General features: G+C 36.9%; 2 protein-coding genes across 2 annotated transcripts; one reads left to right on the top strand and one right to left on the bottom strand.

Moving 5' to 3' along the window:
* Positions 1–19: 19 nt before the first annotated feature.
* On the bottom strand, positions 20–3,830 carry rpl36 (ribosomal protein L36). The gene is made up of 4 exons (XM_051911372.1): positions 3,739–3,830; positions 3,243–3,337; positions 1,838–1,972; positions 20–150 (listed from the first exon to the last, which is right to left on the bottom strand). Exons 2-4 carry the CDS (start codon positions 3,333–3,335, stop codon positions 61–63), a joined length of 318 nt encoding a protein of 105 aa, XP_051767332.1. The 5' UTR covers positions 3,336–3,337; positions 3,739–3,830; the 3' UTR covers positions 20–60.
* A 958-nt stretch (positions 3,831–4,788) lies between these two features.
* Positions 4,789–16,512, top strand: lmnb2 (lamin B2). The gene is made up of 12 exons (XM_051911364.1): positions 4,789–5,369; positions 6,497–6,633; positions 7,393–7,549; positions 7,622–7,747; positions 8,455–8,625; positions 8,706–8,831; positions 9,700–9,920; positions 11,658–11,895; positions 13,139–13,246; positions 13,325–13,444; positions 13,526–13,624; positions 14,406–16,512. Exons 1-12 carry the CDS (start codon positions 5,154–5,156, stop codon positions 14,445–14,447), a joined length of 1,761 nt encoding a protein of 586 aa, XP_051767324.1. The 5' UTR covers positions 4,789–5,153; the 3' UTR covers positions 14,448–16,512.
* Positions 16,513–16,995: the final 483 nt, after the last annotated feature.

Raw genomic sequence — 16,995 nt, 5'->3', positions numbered from 1 at the left:
AAGCACAACAGTCAAACGCTTGTTTTTACACATACAAATTTATTTGTCATAATTCAGGCTCTACTCCTTCTTGGCAGCAGCTTTCCTCATGGCAGCCAGAATGTTGCTGAGCTCTTCCCTCTTTCTCTTGGCGCGGATGTGAGTTCCCACCTGCACAGACCAATCACACGATGAGAAAAACAATAGCCGTGTTTCCATTCAAAATTTAACTCATGCAGGAAAACTGGAATATGGTACAAAACATTTGCGAATAAAGCAGCGTATGTGTTCAAGAGAACAAAATCGTCACTTCCTGAGAAGTTTGTGCATAATATCTGTGGCTTTTTTTCCCCTCCATCATAAATGAGTTGGTCTCAGAGCATCAGACGAAACGCAATAAACGCTGTCATGTTCTCTTGCGTTTGGACGCTGGTGTTTGGGAACACAATCGTGTGAGACGCTTCTGGAGGGAATTAAACCAAATCAGACTTTGACTCAGGCGTTTCAGAACCACCAAACCAACATCTGAGATGATGTGATTGGTCCACTGGTTAGTCCAGTTATCCAATCACAGCCTCTGCTGAGGCAAAATCAAGGGATTTATTCAGTAAATGTGTTTCCTTCGTAGTTTGTGTATGTCTTATCGGATAAAAAATAAAACATCCACCTTAAGCATTTTTTGATGCACATTTTTAGAATTTATGCGCATCTTGGTGTTTCCAGCTAGTGTTTTTATATGATATATAAAAGAGGTGGATGGAAACACTGCTAATGTTGGATCATGACGACTGAAAAAATGGTCCATTTAGTCATTTTAGAAAACTTGCAACAAGTTGCAAAATCTTGTCTGTCATTCCAGCTATATTACCTTTTTTTTCAGATTTTGTACAAAATGTGTATAACATTTAAAGCTGTTTTGAAAAGTGTTTTATTTTAAAGCATCAACCATTCAAGTTAATAAATATATCGATAAAGAGGCGTCAAATCAGCTGCATTTCTGCCATATATGAAAAAATAAATAAAAATCATGCTTTGGTAAATCTTAATTAAAAACGCAAAATTATTGCATATTAAGTCATAATTTTGACTTTTAATGTTAAAATTATGAATGTCAATTTCTACTTTTTATCTCAAATGATTTAGCATGTCCTGTTTTTACTTCATCTCACAAATATTTCATAATTTCAACTTTTTGTAATAATTTCAACTTAGTATGTCATTTCACATTTGTCATAATTTTAACTTTTCATTTCATAAATGACGTAGTGCATCAGAATTTCAGCTTAGTATGTCTTAATTTCATCTTTTCATCTTGTAAATATGACTTGGAATGTCAGAATTTCAACTTTGTCATAAATTCAACTTTTCATTTAATAAATATGATTTAGTACGTCATAATTCCGATAATTATGATTTACAAAAGCATGATTTTTTTCCCCAATGTGGCAGAATATGGTTTCAAATCAGTTCCTCGTGATTCAAAGCAAAATCACAAAGTGTAGTAGTAAAAGTTATTAGACAGAAGTGCAAAAAAACATGAGAAATGAGAAAAATTAAGCACGAGTGGTGGAAAAAGATCTGCGACACCTGAAGCACGCACTCAGATAATTCACACAGTAAAGACTGTGCAGTGTTTTTTATTTTTTTATGTTTGATTACTCACTTACTGTAGTATTTTGAACCTTAAAACTAAGCCAACATTAAACAAATCTAAAGCACTCCATTTCATTTGTATCTTCATATAATATGGTAAATGTGGTATCCCATTTATTCAATAAAAAGTGCACATTTTCCAGAAAATCCTGCTAGCGCCAAAAAAGCAGTGTTGAACAAACACAGATGGGGACAATCAACATACCCTTTTCTTGATGAACTTGAGGGCACGTTTGTCCTTGGACACCTTCAGCAACTCCATGGCACGCCTCTCGTAGGGCGCGAAACCGCACACCTCACGGATCATGTCGCGCACAAACTTGGTGTGCTTGGTCAGACGCTGAAACGCAAAAAATATGTTACGTTAAATACGATTACACTGGTATAATAAGGTGTAAACAGTAGTGCATGATGGGAGAAATTCATCAAAATGAGTGTAAAACCTAATTTGCAATATGATAAAAAGAGTTAACCTGTTAACTTGAGCATAGATCTGAACTTAAACGGTTGTAGGATTGCAGATTGAAAGCACTTAAAGCATTAAAAAAAAAAAAAAAAAAAAAAAAAAAAAAAGGACGTTAACTGTAAAGCAAACGTACTTAAATGGATAGTTCACCCAAAAATGATCTCATGATTTACTCACCCTCAAGCCATCCTAGGTGTATATGACTATCTTCTTTCAGACGAACACAATCTGAGATATATTTAAATATCCTTGGTTGTAAATAGGGGCGTGTTTTGAAGCCAAAAATAACGCATTCATCCATAAAAAAAGTAATCCATAGGACTCCAGTGGGTTAATAAAGGCCTTCTGAAGCGAATCGACGCGTTTGTGTAAGACACGTATCCTTGTTTAAAACTTTATAAAGTGGCATTCGATACGACATACGCATTCGACGTACATCCAAAAAGTGCTAACTTCCGCAACGTCGTACACAATGACTATGTTATAACACATAGTACGTCATGTCATTGTGTACGACGTTGCGTAAGTTAGCGCTTTTTGGACATACGTCGAATGCATACGGAAGGCCTTTATTAACGCCTTGGAGTCGCATGGATTCATTTTTTTTTTATTTTTATGGATGGATGCTTTTTTTTGTCTTCAAAATCTGGGCAGCCATTCACAACCATTATAAACCTTGGATGACTAATGATATTTTTAAATATATCTCAGATTGTATTTGTCTAAAAGAAGATAGTCATATACACCTAGGATGGCTTGAGGGCGAGTAAATCATGGGATAATTTTCATTTTTGGGTGAACTATCCCTTTAAGTAAACGTTTTATTTTTTTTACAACATAATTTGGATATTAAAAAAAAAATCTAGAAAAATCAAAATTATGTCTAACCAAATTGTCTTCCAAATTTATAGTTGATATCACAAAAATTGAGCGCGCTAAAAGTACCGTTTCCATCGCAACCCAACGGCCAATTTTAAAACGGTTTCACAGAAATAATTTTGAGCGTTTAAGCTTTCGAATTGAAATGTGTGACAGAAAAATAAGAAAATAAGAGTGCTCTACCGGGACACTGACAGTTCACAGGTTAATGGTCAATGATTTTAACTATCCAAAACAATCCCACGAGTGTCAAACGTGGACTCACCCCTCTCCTGCGGCTGTGCTTGGGCTTCGTAACGTTTTTGGTCACTGGATGGCCTTTGTTAAGGCCAACCGCCATAGGATACCTGATGGCCATCTCTGTGGAGAGCAAATGTGATTAAATATACATGAATACTCTGACACAAGCTGCATGTGTGCTTATGGATTAGACATTAGTGGTCTTTACGAGATCAAAGTCATTAAATACCACCATTTCATGATTAGGGAGAATACAGTTAACATTTTATACACGTTTTGTGTTTAAAGCTTCTAAACTGCAGTTAATTTATAACGAGTGTTTGAGAAGCACTTCACTGCATCTACTCTTGAGTGAAACCCTCCAAAACACACAAACATCAGAATAATTGTTCACAATAATCGCTGGAAATCACTTCAGACAGTTTATATTTACAAACGCGTGCACTTTTGTGATGATTTGAAATGCGATGTATTAGATATAAAAAGGATTTTAATGCTTGTGATTCTCCGGCAATTCATACCTGCGTTTTGCTAATGGCGTCCAAACCGGAAGGACCGCTGCTAGGCGGAAGCTGAACTTTCACACGCGACAAAAAGAAAAAAGTTCGCGGGAAAAATAAGTGGCGCCACCTAGAAGTGAACAAAGGATATTTTGAAGCGTCATCTTTACAAAAAAGCATCTAGACTGGTGTGTTAATCGATTACATGTTTTATACATATATATATATATATTTTTTTTTTTTTTTCTTTTTTTTTTCTAATCCTATAACCATTTGATTAAAGTAAAATTCAAGACAATCAAATTACATTATCTAATTTTGCTACATTTTCCTTGAATACTTGAAGAATATGGCACTTTTTTTTGTTATTTTGCTGTATCCCACATGAAAAAAACTACAGTAATTTATAGTAAATACTATAGTGCTTTTGAGCCATACTAGAGTAAAATACTTTGATTATTTTGTTGTGGTAATTCTATAGTTGCCGTGGTAATATAACAACTATAGTAATATAAACAAATTACTTTACCCAATACTGTAATACGTTTTCTACAACTATAGGATACATTATACTACAATACACTACAGTTTACTGTAGTAAAACTAAAGTATACTACAGTATTTATTACAGTTTATCAATTCACTATACTTAATACTACAGTATGCTGTAGCATTCATTAACAGAGTGTTGTAAATATTATAATATATACACAGTATACTACAATTTTAGTGCACTCAATTTTTGTGATATCAACTATAAATTTGGAAGACAACTTTGTTAGACATATGATTTTGTCCAAATTGTTGCAAAAAATATTTTGTAAAAACAAACAAACAAACAAACAAACAAACAAAAAACGTTTACTTAAAGGGATAATTCCAAAAAGAAAAACCAAAAAAAAAAAAAAAAACACTATAGTATTTACTATAAATTACTATAGTATTTTTCATTCTGTATATTTTTGGCAACATAATAATAATAAATAATAATAATAAAAAAATATTGATTTAAATTGTTAGGTATTTTAGGGCCTTCCCGAATCAAATTCTCCTTTTTTTCAGCATTTATTTAATATTTCAATGTGCACTGAAACAAAAAGTATGGAGAAAACCAAAACCGAAATATTAAAAAAACAATCGTTTTCGGGGCTTTTGTCGGATTTCGGACTACAAATCCCAAGAGCATTTCGACTGAATTTTGGCGCGGTTTTACGTTAGCGGCGGCCATTTTCTTTTCACACCTCCGTTTCAAAGACAGCCAACCAGCACTCGGACTACAAACACAGTTTCATTCAAAAACTCTACAAACAAAAACTTCCAAACGCCACCGGAAAACCGTTCCAAGTGCGACTCAGAGGCCGCTGCTCACACCGGACCGAAGTGGAACTCTAAGGAGTGTTTATTTGAGGTAAAGTGGGTCTGTAGCGTGAAGCGATATGGCGACCGCAACCCCGAGCCGCGAGTCCGGCCGCACATCGGCCGCCCAAACGCCGCTGAGCCCCACGAGGATCTCGCGCCTGCAGGAGAAAGAAGAACTGCGCGCGCTCAATGACCGCCTGGCCGTGTACATCGACCGCGTGCGGTCGCTCGAGCTGGAGAACGACCGGCTGCTCGTCAAAGTATCCGAGAAAGAGGAAGTCACGACCAGAGAGGTGCAGAGCCGTTCCTTTGTGTTGCTTTTACGATCAATAAATCTGTTAGCTGATGTCAGTTTCACGTGCATAATGTTGTGTTTTGTCTTTTTATCTCCACTTTATGTGGTAAATCAGATTTCTAGTTATAACGTTCCATGCGTTTTATGTCCTTGAGTGTTAAAACTTTCAAAGTCTCTTAAGATTAACAGTACATCGCGACAAAACATTTGAAAAATCGCGCGAGGAAGTCGTGCATTTTTACACAATCAAGCCTGTGCGCTGAACATAGCGTTTTGCCTATTCAAATGCATTTGCACATCTATACTTAAAACGCATTGCATGTAAAGACAAATTCAGATGCATTCAGGGAGTGGCCGGTAAATTGTGTCCCCCATGGCTTCAAACTTGTATAATTTACTTTATTTATGCACGTGCCAGTCTCTTAGTTATGCATTTATGTGTTACAAGCTAATGTAAAACTTCTGTAAGTATGACTTCAGAGTGATTTCTGGTCTGTAAATGTTTGTCCTGGAGTGTTTGGGCGTTTTCCTCAAAGTTTTGGGAGTGGCCAAATGCTCTTTTCAAATTTGAATCTGATCTCCACCATCTGCTCCCTTTGTTTTGAATGGTAACCACGTCAAACAGCACCCCCTCATATATCAAAAATGCCAAAAGAAATAGTTTGAGATCATGCAAGATCCTATAGAAACACATCGGTATGCACATGCTCAGTAGACCCAACTTAAACTGGATTTATAGACAAATAATGTCTGATAATAGCAGCTTTTTTCTTTAAAGGGATATTTCTGTCATTTAATCGCCCTAAAGTTGTTCAGATCCTGTATAAATGTATTGGTTCAGCTGAACACAAAAGAAGATATTTTGAAGAATGTTGTGAGGCACCATTGACTTCCATTGTATGGAAACAAAATACTTTTAAATGTTCATTTTTGGGTGAACTATCCCTTAATAATTTGAGAATCCTGAAAAGCTTAAATCTTTAATATCATGCACAACACTATAAAAACATTATGGTTTTAATTTGAGACTTATAGCATCCTAAATCCATTCAGTCGCACTTTATTTTAATCTGTGCATCTGTCAGACATGTTCGAGGCTCATAAATCTGCTTTTTTTTGGTTTAGGTGTCCGGGATTAAGTCTCTTTATGAGGCCGAGCTTGCAGACGCCCGGCGCGTTCTTGACGAAACCGCTCGTGAGAGAGCCAGACTTCAGATTGATCTGGGAAAAGCCAACTCTGATCTTGAGGAAGTCACCCGGAAGTAAGTATTGCTCAAAAACATCTCTTTTAACTGGTCTTGTGATATGAATTGAGTCATCATCCCCCCCTTTTTTAATTACCCATAAGACTTTAAGTCAGTGGTGGTCTTTAAACTGAAGTTGTGCTTACTTAGCCTGACTTAAATCCGGCTCCATCTGCTGCTTTGGATAATGCCACCAGAAGTACATCATTTCAGGAGTTTTGTGCATTTAGCTGCACACGTGTGTTTGCGGTTTGAATGTCATCTTTGGTTGATCTCGTTGCTAATGAACACATACAAACAGGAAGAGTCTGTTGCTATGTGCCCGATTGCGGTCGACCACAAGAGAGACTCGCGTCATGATACGAACCTACATTTGTCACGCTGATTTCACTCGTTTTATCTGTACTTCTTCACGGTACTTATTTGGGGAATCCCAATAACGTTATGAAATGTTAGCAAACCTTTGTTGAATAAATTGAACAAGTGACAGGAAAACAGAAAATGATTTGTAAAGCATGTTTTATTCACCGACAGGCTTGTAGAAACAATGTGAAACCCAGCCCACATTATAAATATTTTTGTTTTTATGTTCATATTGTATTTTTAAGTAAATTGAAAGTAATATTAATGACTATTTTTATTTTTCTTATGCGTTTTACATTTTTATTATTATATAATATGGCAATATTTTACATGTCTAAGATTTTGACATTTAATCCACTGACAGCCAATTCTAAAGATTGGTTTTTAAATTTACCAACTGAAATTGTTTTCCAGCTACAAGAAGAAGGATGGAGATCTGGCTTTGGCTCTGGCTCGAATTAAGGAGCTGGAAGCGCAATACAACAAGAACGAGGCAGCTCTTAACACAGCCTTCAGCGAAAACAGCTCCTTGTCTGCTGAACTGGCCGACCTGAAGGCTCAGCTCGCCAAAGTAAGTCCCTTCACTCACAGTTCAGCTTCCCTCACCTTCTGAATGGCGTCTAACAGAGGTGTTTGTCTCCAGGCTGAAGATGCTCATGGTGTGGCCAAGAAGCAGCTGGAGAAGGAAACACTAATGAGAGTGGACCTGGAGAACCGCTGCCAGAGTCTGTCGGAGGAGCTTGAGTTCAGGAAGAGCATGTTTGAGGAGGTCAGTGTGAAGATGTAATTGTTTTCAGCGTGTGTTGTCTCACTATATGAGGACATGAAGTTCATCTCCAGAGCTGCTCTGAGAGTCACTTCAGCAGCATTTCACAGTTTCATTTGAGATAACTATCAGCAAGTACACAGAAACTCATAGCTCTTCACTACAACCCGCCACAATAAAAGTCTGAAGAAATTATGACAGAAATATAACTATTGTGAGGTAGAATTGAGTCCATAAGAAAAAAAAATAAAATAAAAAAACAGAAAAGCAGAGTTCATGAAAATTATATCAAGGGGGAAAAACGAGTCCAGAAAAAATAAAATCCAGTCCAGTAGAAATTTAAGGGAAAAAATAAAACAGATTTTATAGGGCCCTAAAAAAAATTTTTTTTTGTTGAACTTTAAATAAATTGTTGTAAAATTGTACAATTTTGTTATGGCCATTTACCACAGACAAATTAAAACAGAAAAAAGAGTCCAGAAAAATTAAAACGAAAAAAAATAAATAAATAATTAAAATTAAAAAAGTGTCAAGAAATTGTTAAACTGAATAAGTTTCACAGTTTGAATTAATTTGATTGATTGATTAATTATTTTAACCATTAAGTCAGAGTCCAGAAAAATAGAAACAGAAAACACTAAATTTGGAAAGAAATAAAACAGAATTTGGGATGTATGTTTGGGAATCTAACAGCTGAATGTGTACTGCAGGAGGTGCGCGAGACGCGCAGGCGTCAGGAGAGGCGTGTAGTGGAGGTGGACTCAGGCACGCAGCAGGACTATGAGTTCAAACTGGCGCAGGCGCTGCAGGATCTGCGTAGGCAGCATGAGGAGCAAGTGCAGATCTACAAAGCGGAGCTGCAGCAGACCTTCATGGCCAAGGTCAGAAACCCTAGATTCCCCAATAAACTCTTTGGCTTTTGGAAATGTAGTTTGCTTACTGACAAATCTTCTCTCTGCAGCTGGATAATGCCAAGGTGTCATCTGACATGAATGATAAAGCGGTGCTCACCGCGCGTGAGGAGCTGCAGGAAGCCCACATGAGGATCGAGGGCCTGAGCTATCAGCTCAGTGCCCTGCAGAAACAGGTACCAGTCCACTTATAATGTCCTAAATACTGGCTAATATTGCCCACAAACCCTTGTTACTACACTGCCATAAGTTTATCATAAAAATACAGTAGCAACATTTTAAGTTTTACAGATGAATCTTACATTTACAGAATATTTACAAGAAATATATATACTAATTACCTTTGTAATGTACTAACAACCACCTTAATACAGATGTTATAAAGAGAGTCACATGAATGAAGTTTATTACTAGTAGCTTTTTCACAAGCTGAGGTAAATATATAAAAAAGGTGCACAAAACACCACCATAGTGACACATATGACATTAAAATAATGCAATAAACATTTGTTTAACAAAAGATGTAACATAAAACCCTAAGGTCATAACTGATAACAAAACAACTAAGAAACTGTTATTTCAATGAAAAATCATCTAATGTGAAGAATTCTGGGAATGTCAAATTACGTTTTTTCACTTTAAATTATAAGATGACTTATTCTTTTTCACTGCAAAAAACTGTACAACAGTTTTTCATTACAAAAGTACATGAAATATCCCATTAGATCTATTCGTTTTTTCACCGTACAAAGGGAACTTACCATTAACCAATTAACAGGTTTTTAACGTTGCGTTTTTACAGTCTTTTGCCATTAAAATATTTTTTTATGTGATATTCAAGTAATTTAATGATGGAATAGTAGTTTCTAAAAGCATCTACATTGCAGTATGTACATTTGTAGGTATGATTTGGCCAGTTTTTCCCATAATAACCCAGAGATGTTTGTTCCCTTTGAGTCCTTGTGTAGTATTAGAAGAAAACGCCTCACTATCTTGTGTTGTTCATTATCCATCATTCACGGCTTGTTTTCATCCCCCCCGCAGGCGTCTGCCGCTGAGGAGCGCATCCGTGAGCTGGAGGGCTTGCTGTCCAGCGACAGGGACAAGTACCGCCGACAGCTGGACGCTAAGGAGCGCGAGATGGCCGAGATGAGAGAGCGCATGCAGCAGCAGCTCAACGAGTACCAGGAGCTGCTGGACGTCAAACTGGCCCTGGACATGGAGATCAACGCCTACAGGAAGCTGCTGGAGGGCGAGGAGGACAGGTGAGTGCCTGCCGCATTTTTGAACATGCGCTTTGAGTCAACAAGACCCACGTCTGAAAGCAATAATTATCTAAAAATGACAGGAATGCCAACCTAGACTGCATTTTCAGGGCCTTTTAGCTTTTGAACTGTGCCCTAAAAATGCCAGCTAATTTGCTTGCTAAGCTTTGAAATGGATTCAAACACACCTGTGGCCAAAACTGCTGTCTGTTGAGGAAACATTTTGGGTGTCAAGCACATTGGAACGTGTTTCTAATGTACCAAATGCTTTGTATTTTGGACATTTAGACTTCAAAACTTAAGGATGCTGTCTTAGTAGGCATTGAGTGAGTTTTAGGCAGCTCACTACACTGCAAAAATGATTTACTTTGTATTTTTGTCTGTTTTTCCAGTACAAATATGAAAACATTCTTAAATCAAGATACATTTACTTATTGCTTCTTGAGTAAATGCCTCTTCATTTAAGAATCAAGATCTTTATAATGGAAAACAAGACAAAAATATGACTGAGATGTCTTGGTAGGCAGATTACTAGGTTTTCAAATCCCATCAGACAAGCTTGTAGCTGAAAATGCTGTCAAGGTAGGAAGCTGACTTGGTTTTAAGAAGCATTCATGCATTAAGGTTAACGATGCACACAAACTAGGTGTTCTTTGAACTCTGTTCTTGAGTGTTTCTCGCTGCTGATGACGTTCTGGCAGCTGATTATTATCGTCATTCATCTTCATGGGCACCTGCAGCCTATAACACGTTCAGGAACGCTCCACTTCACATGTTTGCGCTTCATACTTGACATACTCGAGGTGCCGGAGAAGTAAGGTAGGTTGTAAAATGTCACACTGGAATGATAATTGTGTTTCCCACTCGTGCGCGAGTGGGAAAGCGTCAGCGTCAGAGCGAGTTGTCGAAAAATGTGTGCGAGAAGTCAGAGCTCGTTTAGCATGAAGACGAGGAGACCAGCAGGCAGCTAGACCATCTTGAAGTTTGAGACGAGTTAAAGAGAGTCTGCAGTTCAGATATTTGGAGGACAGATGATAGGAAGGAAAGGTAAGACGACAGCGCAGTCGCATAGACATTTTGTTTTCATGGAGCGGTTGCCCATTCATCGTTCTAAAGGTCTGTTCACACCAAGAATAACTAATATAGTTTTAATAATTGTTTGAGAAAAGGAAAGTCCACACTACAACTACAACGATATGACACTGATGAATGGTATTGTTGGTAGTGTTGAAGCTCCTCTCTTCCCAGTCTGTCAGTAACGCTCTGTTTAGTTCCTGTCTCTGTGAAGCCCCTCCTTCTGAAAAGCACAGTATGCTCTGATTGGTTGGCTGGAGCAGTGTGTTGTGATTCGTCAAGCGCTTTTAGCGTGTTTGGGAACTGTCCCGCCCTTTACCATAACCGCTAGTTTCAACACACTACTAACTCAACCGGGCCCTGCCCTTTATTTTGGGCGGGAATTATTTAAATGAGGAAAATTGTGACTTTTTTGTTCCCGGAAGAAAACTCAAGACTACAATGGAGGCGTTTCAGGGAGTTCAGAAACACTGACATTGATATAGAGAATAACTTCTGCTGGAGGGACTTTAGATTCTCAAACAGCCCAAACTGCAGCTCATGCTTATAATAAACAGAACATTATCACTCTTGGTGTGAACAGGCCTTTACTCACTCTTTATCATACACGTCTTCCTGTTTGTTTCAAATGTGTAATCTGCATGTGCGTCCCGCCTCCTCTAGGCTGAAGTTGTCCCCCAGCCCGTCCTCACGAGTCACGGTGTCCCGCACCACAGCGAGCAGCACTTCTACGTCTTCACGTAGCTCTCGTGCAAAGAGAAAGCGTGTGGAGCTCGAGGAAGCATCCATCGTTGCCCCGAAAGTCCAGATCAGCCAGGAGGCTGAAGCCACAGGCAGTGTCAGTGTTGAGGAAATCGACCTGGAGGGGAAATCGGTGACCCTCAGGAACAACTCTGACAAGGTACTGTGAATTTGGAAAAATGCTGTATATCTGTTATGTTACACAAGATTCAGTTCACATTTTAATGCCAAGACTCATTAAAGACGCATTAAGAGGCAGAAATGTTTTTTTCATGCACTGGTCAATTTTGAGATTTTGGGCTTTTCATAGCATTTTGTTTCAGAGTAGTGAAAAGAAAACATCCAAAATACACATTTAACTCTCTGGTGCTCTTTGCGTGGCGATCAAAAATGACCGAATTTTTTTTTATTTCATTGACATGAATGTACTATGTTTTAGTTCAGTAATGTGTTTTTGTTTAATATTTAGTATTTTTAGGGGATTTTATGGTGCTAAATTATATTTATGCGGTAGTCACGATCCATTTGACTTGAGCGTAGACCTGAAAATGAAATTTCCAACTTAAACTGTCATAAATCTTGAATGCTTTGGACACAGACTTCAGTTTGGTCTCTTTTTAAAGAAGACACATGGAAGATTATTGCTGAAGTGAAAAGTGTAAAGTTAAAGTTAATTTTTCAGTTAATGTTATGAAAAATGCACACACTATTTTCAATTTTTGTATGAAATATATGTTTCACAAAACACTTTACTCTAAAATTGTGAGAAAATCAAAGCCATAAATCTAAACAAGTTGTTTTCCAGATTTGAGTTTGGAATCTCAAAATTGGCTTTCAGTAAGAATTTGTTTGGGCGCAGTACCAATGAAATTCATTTCCCATTCGTTTTTGACAGCGAGGAGTGTGTGCCTCTTTTTCAGGACCATTTAACCTTTTAAATCATGTCCATGATTTTGTGTGTGTTCGTTCACATAGCAAGTGCCAAAAAGTGTTTATTATATTGCTTATCTACTTTATCTATTTGCGTTTGTAGGTTTCAATTACCACTTTTTTTTTTTTTTTTTTTTTTCACTTCAGCAGCTCTTAAATACACCAAACTTTACAGTTTTATTCTTGTCTATATTCTAAAGGTATTAACTGCATGGTTTTATATAACAATTTATTCCTAAAAGCATGGTAAATTTTCTTTCTTTCTGTCAGAAATATTTTTTTGATTTATGGAGTGATTAAAAAAGACAAACCCAAAATTCCCTCTGTAAAAACCTTTCACTGACACAAGAAGTTTGAATCTGGCTTTATACTGTGTTTAGATTTCTGTTCTGGAAATGTATGCAAATTAGACAATGCCTCATTTGCATATTTAAACATTTCAGAAAACTTTATAATTTTTATCCCATATTTAGGATCAATCTCTGGGCAGCTGGCGACTAAAGAGACAAATTGGCGATGAAGAGGAAATCACCTACAAATTCAGCCCCAAGTTTGTCCTGAAGGCCGGTCAGACAGTAACAGTAAGCATATTGGACCGTATCTCATTTAGCTCCAACTCAGGACGTTGACTAGATGTTAAACTGTTGGTTCTGTGAAAGGTGTGGAGCGCCGATGCTGGCGTGTCCCATAGTCCTCCTTCAGACCTGCTGTGGAAGAGCCAGAGCTCTTGGGGCACCGGAGAGAAGATCCTCACCTTTTTGGTCAATTCAAATGGAGAGGTATGATGAACACAAGCATGTTTTAGGCTTTTGCAGTTTTTATGTGCGAATGCGATAACAAAACTTGAACTTGGTTTGCAGGAAGTGGCAAAGCGAACCGTCACAAAAAGCGTGCTGGAAATGGAGAACGGTGATGATGAGGAAGGAGACTTTGGCGATGAAGATCTTTTCCATCAGCAGGTAATGGCCTTTTTTTTTTCTTTTTTAACTTTAGACAAAATATCTAAGAGCAAATTTATTTTTTTTTGTGAGTATCCTATTTGATACATCAGGCTTTTATGGCTCATATAGTCTGATATAGTGAGAATAAGGAAGGAAAAATCAGTTTTATTCAGACCTAAACTGAGCAAAAATAAGCAATTTGGTGCAGATTCTGATATTTATATGGACAAAAAGATGAAATTCTGATGCTTGTAATGTAAATCAATGAGATCTTTATAACAGTATAGCAGATCCCTACATAAAATGCATATAAATATAAATATCTGCCAATAATGTCTTAGTGAGATGATATTTCAATGCTTAGTTTTATGATCAAAGCTCTGTAGTTTTAAAACATATAAAGCAATGCAATACAATGATGATTGAGAGATGAACCTTCCTCAAAAGCCTGATGGTCATATTTGATTCTCATGATTTTTCTAAAATATTATGTAGTCCAGTAAGTGTTCATCAACAATATCACAGCTATTACATTTACTTGATAAAAAAAAAATCACAAATCTTTTTGACTAAAAGACTTGTGAACCATGAGCTGAAGGAGGACGTTTGTACAATTATACTGAAAGACTTTCACTTGCTAAAAAAAAGTCTAAACTATCAATCAGACGACAGGACTGTAGTAGATTGTGTGCGACAAGTTTGATCATTTAGAGGTCATTGAAATTTGTGTTTCAAATATGATACAGTAGAACTTGAGATTTCATGTAATAATCTTTGCTGAATTTGTTCTTATTTTCAGGGTGATCCAAAGACCCAAACCAGAGAATGCGCCGTCATGTGATGGAGCCGCGCACCTTTAGTATTTTCCTCCCCATGATTCAGTCTTTTTGTAGAGCCACTACTTTTGTATTCTTCGATCATGAGTTCATAACGCCCTTCCCTCGATCCTTTATATCTACGGACCTCATTTGTAAAGCCAGTTAATCTTGAGCTGCGGCACACAATGCTATTTTTTTCCAGCCGCGGCTCATCAGTGATTAGTCTTTCCAGACACCCGTCACTTCTGAATGGCGGGAACATCCCATTACGTACCGTCATCGGAGAATGAGTCAAATGACCTGAAATTAGAAAGTATTAGTGTGAGCCGGTGACTAAGGAATCTGCATATTCATGTCAGTGAATCATGTGTTCTCGTCACTGCGGGGTTGTGAATGGGGTAATTATTATTATGACGGTGAGCTCATGTTCAGTAGTGCACTATAGCCCGTAACTGACAGCTGTCGCTCTTGTGTTTTTTGCTTCGCCAACAAGACGAACAGGGTGGAAGCGAAATCAAATTGCTTCGTTGACTTCTAAATGATTACTCACACTTTAAACATTAGGGGCTGTATATCTTACTGTCATTTGTTTTGAGTCATGCTTTACATAGTATTATGTATGTCTAAATCAGATATTGAATGTCAAGACATTTTTCAAGCCCAACTGAAATAGTCAAAGTTCATAAAATGAATGTTATCTAGTGGACATGCACAAAAGGTGATCATTGTAAAAAAACAAAACACAAAGAAACAGATGTTGAGAAGCTACGCAAACAAGTTTTGCATTTAAATGATCAAAACATTTTCAGTTCATTTGAATGTTAAATTTGATTGAGGTCTACATTGACTCGGCAGTAATAAAATCGGACTTTAATCAAAACGCTTGCTCGGTCAGATTTACCAAAGAAATGGATGACGAATTAAACCAATTTTTGTCAAATTTGCCTTGTTTCTTGCCTACTTGAGACACTCCAAATAATCTAAAACCCATATTTCAGTTGTCGAATCCTGTGAGTAATCTGCGCCCATCCACCCTGTTGGTTCTGTTGCGTTTTAAGTTTTAAAACTTTTTTTTTTTTTTTTTTTTTTTTTTTTTTTAATTAAAATGTTTCTCAGACAATTATGCATGCAGCAAATATTTTTATATTAATGAACGGATCTGAGTGTTACGGTGAGCTCTAGGGTGATGCTTAAATTTCGCAGACAGCTGCGTAAAACTGCAGTTTGATTTTTAGCTATAATCGTATATTTTTGATAGGTTCGTCCTCAGGATTTTTAAAACCCTAGTGCACAAGGAATCTTTACATGCATTTAAAATTTAGATTAAATGTCTTACTTGTGAATATATTCAGTGCAGTGTGTACAAAAAAAATTGACCTGGGAAACATTTTTACGACTTCTTTCTTTTTAAGGTTAACTATTTTGTTATTTTAATGGGGTTATCGTAATCGTCGTGTTTACTTTCTAGGGTTCTTTCAAATGTTCTGCGAGAACGAATTGCCTGTATCAAGGGTCAATTGGGTCACACAGATCTGTGTCAAATTTAAGTGAAATTAAGCTCAAGTAAAGTTGTGTTTGTGTACATTTGTTACTTGGCCTCTGAGCTAATAAAATCTACCTTTTTGTTCACTTCAAGTGACGTGAAAGGAAACTGTTTTCCTGCCAAACACTCCACATCTGTGAATTTTAAGTTTAGAATTTCTGTTAGTTATGAACACTGTTTTCATAAGGAAAGTCATTTCCTTGTTCTTTCAGGTTTTATTAGACAGGGCTGTGACTAATGTAGCGGATACAATGTGCTTTGGTGTATTTAATACGAAATTGTCAATCCGTCATTGTAACAATCTACTGTAAAGTAAAAATTGCTATTTGAACTACCATCAAAGCACAGAAATGTGAGTACAAGGCTGTAGAAATTGAGCCATAAATTGTGAACTATGAATCAAACTTGTTACGGGGTAGAAATTCTTCATTGTACGAGGACTTTTGAAGGGCTACATGAGGAGGGCGCATGCCAAAAGTGTCTCATTAATTGTGATTTTGATTTCTTTTTTTGTATGCAATATCCAATAAATGTTTTACATATTACATTGTGCCATTGTCTGTCTGTTAATACATACAAACTCTAAATCTGTGTCAAATTTGTTCTGAAGTAAAAAAAGAAAAAGTTGGTTCTTTTCACAGGTTTTTCAAGTTGAAACTCTAAATGTTTGTCTTTCTTTCTTCAGTTGAAAAGAAAAAATTGAGGATTTTTCTCCATATAGTGGACTTCACTGGGGTTCAACGGGTTGAAGGTCCAAATGTCAGTTTCAGTGCAGCTTCAAAGGGCTCTACACGATCCCAGATGAGGAATAAGAGTCTTATCTAGAGAAATGATTGGTCATTTTCTACAAAAATAAAAATGTATATACTTTTTAACCACAAATGCTTGTCTTGCACTGCTCTATGATGTGCCATGCATTACATAATCATGTTGGAAAGGTCACGCGTGACGTAGGTGGAAGCAAGCTGTTTTGACTTATTCATTCTCAGGATATGAATTCTTGATATCAACAATTCAATTCTTAATAT

The sequence above is a fragment of the Ctenopharyngodon idella genome, chromosome 10 (assembly GCF_019924925.1).
Source record: "Ctenopharyngodon idella isolate HZGC_01 chromosome 10, HZGC01, whole genome shotgun sequence".
Taxonomy (NCBI): Eukaryota; Metazoa; Chordata; class Actinopteri; order Cypriniformes; family Xenocyprididae; genus Ctenopharyngodon; species Ctenopharyngodon idella.
Note: the sequence above shows the minus strand (reverse complement) of the source record. Positions and strands in the feature narration are given on the sequence as shown.

Excerpts from the sequence above, each read along its gene's own strand:
- lmnb2 (XM_051911364.1), top strand. The coding sequence starts at position 5,154 with ATGGCGACCGCAACCCCGAGCCGCGAGTCCGGCCGCACATCGGCCGCC. Across the intron at positions 6,634-7,392 it reads CTTGAGGAAGTCACCCGGAA|CTACAAGAAGAAGGATGGAG; the intron begins GTAAGTATTGCT and ends ATTGTTTTCCAG. Across the intron at positions 7,748-8,454 it reads GGAAGAGCATGTTTGAGGAG|GAGGTGCGCGAGACGCGCAG; the intron begins GTCAGTGTGAAG and ends TGTGTACTGCAG.
- rpl36 (XM_051911372.1), bottom strand. The coding sequence starts at position 3,335 with ATGGCCATCAGGTATCCTATGGCGGTTGGCCTTAACAAAGGCCATCCA. Across the intron at positions 1,973-3,242 it reads AGCACAGCCGCAGGAGAGGG|CGTCTGACCAAGCACACCAA; the intron begins GTGAGTCCACGT and ends TTTGCGTTTCAG. Across the intron at positions 151-1,837 it reads TCAAGTTCATCAAGAAAAGG|GTGGGAACTCACATCCGCGC; the intron begins GTATGTTGATTG and ends TGGTCTGTGCAG.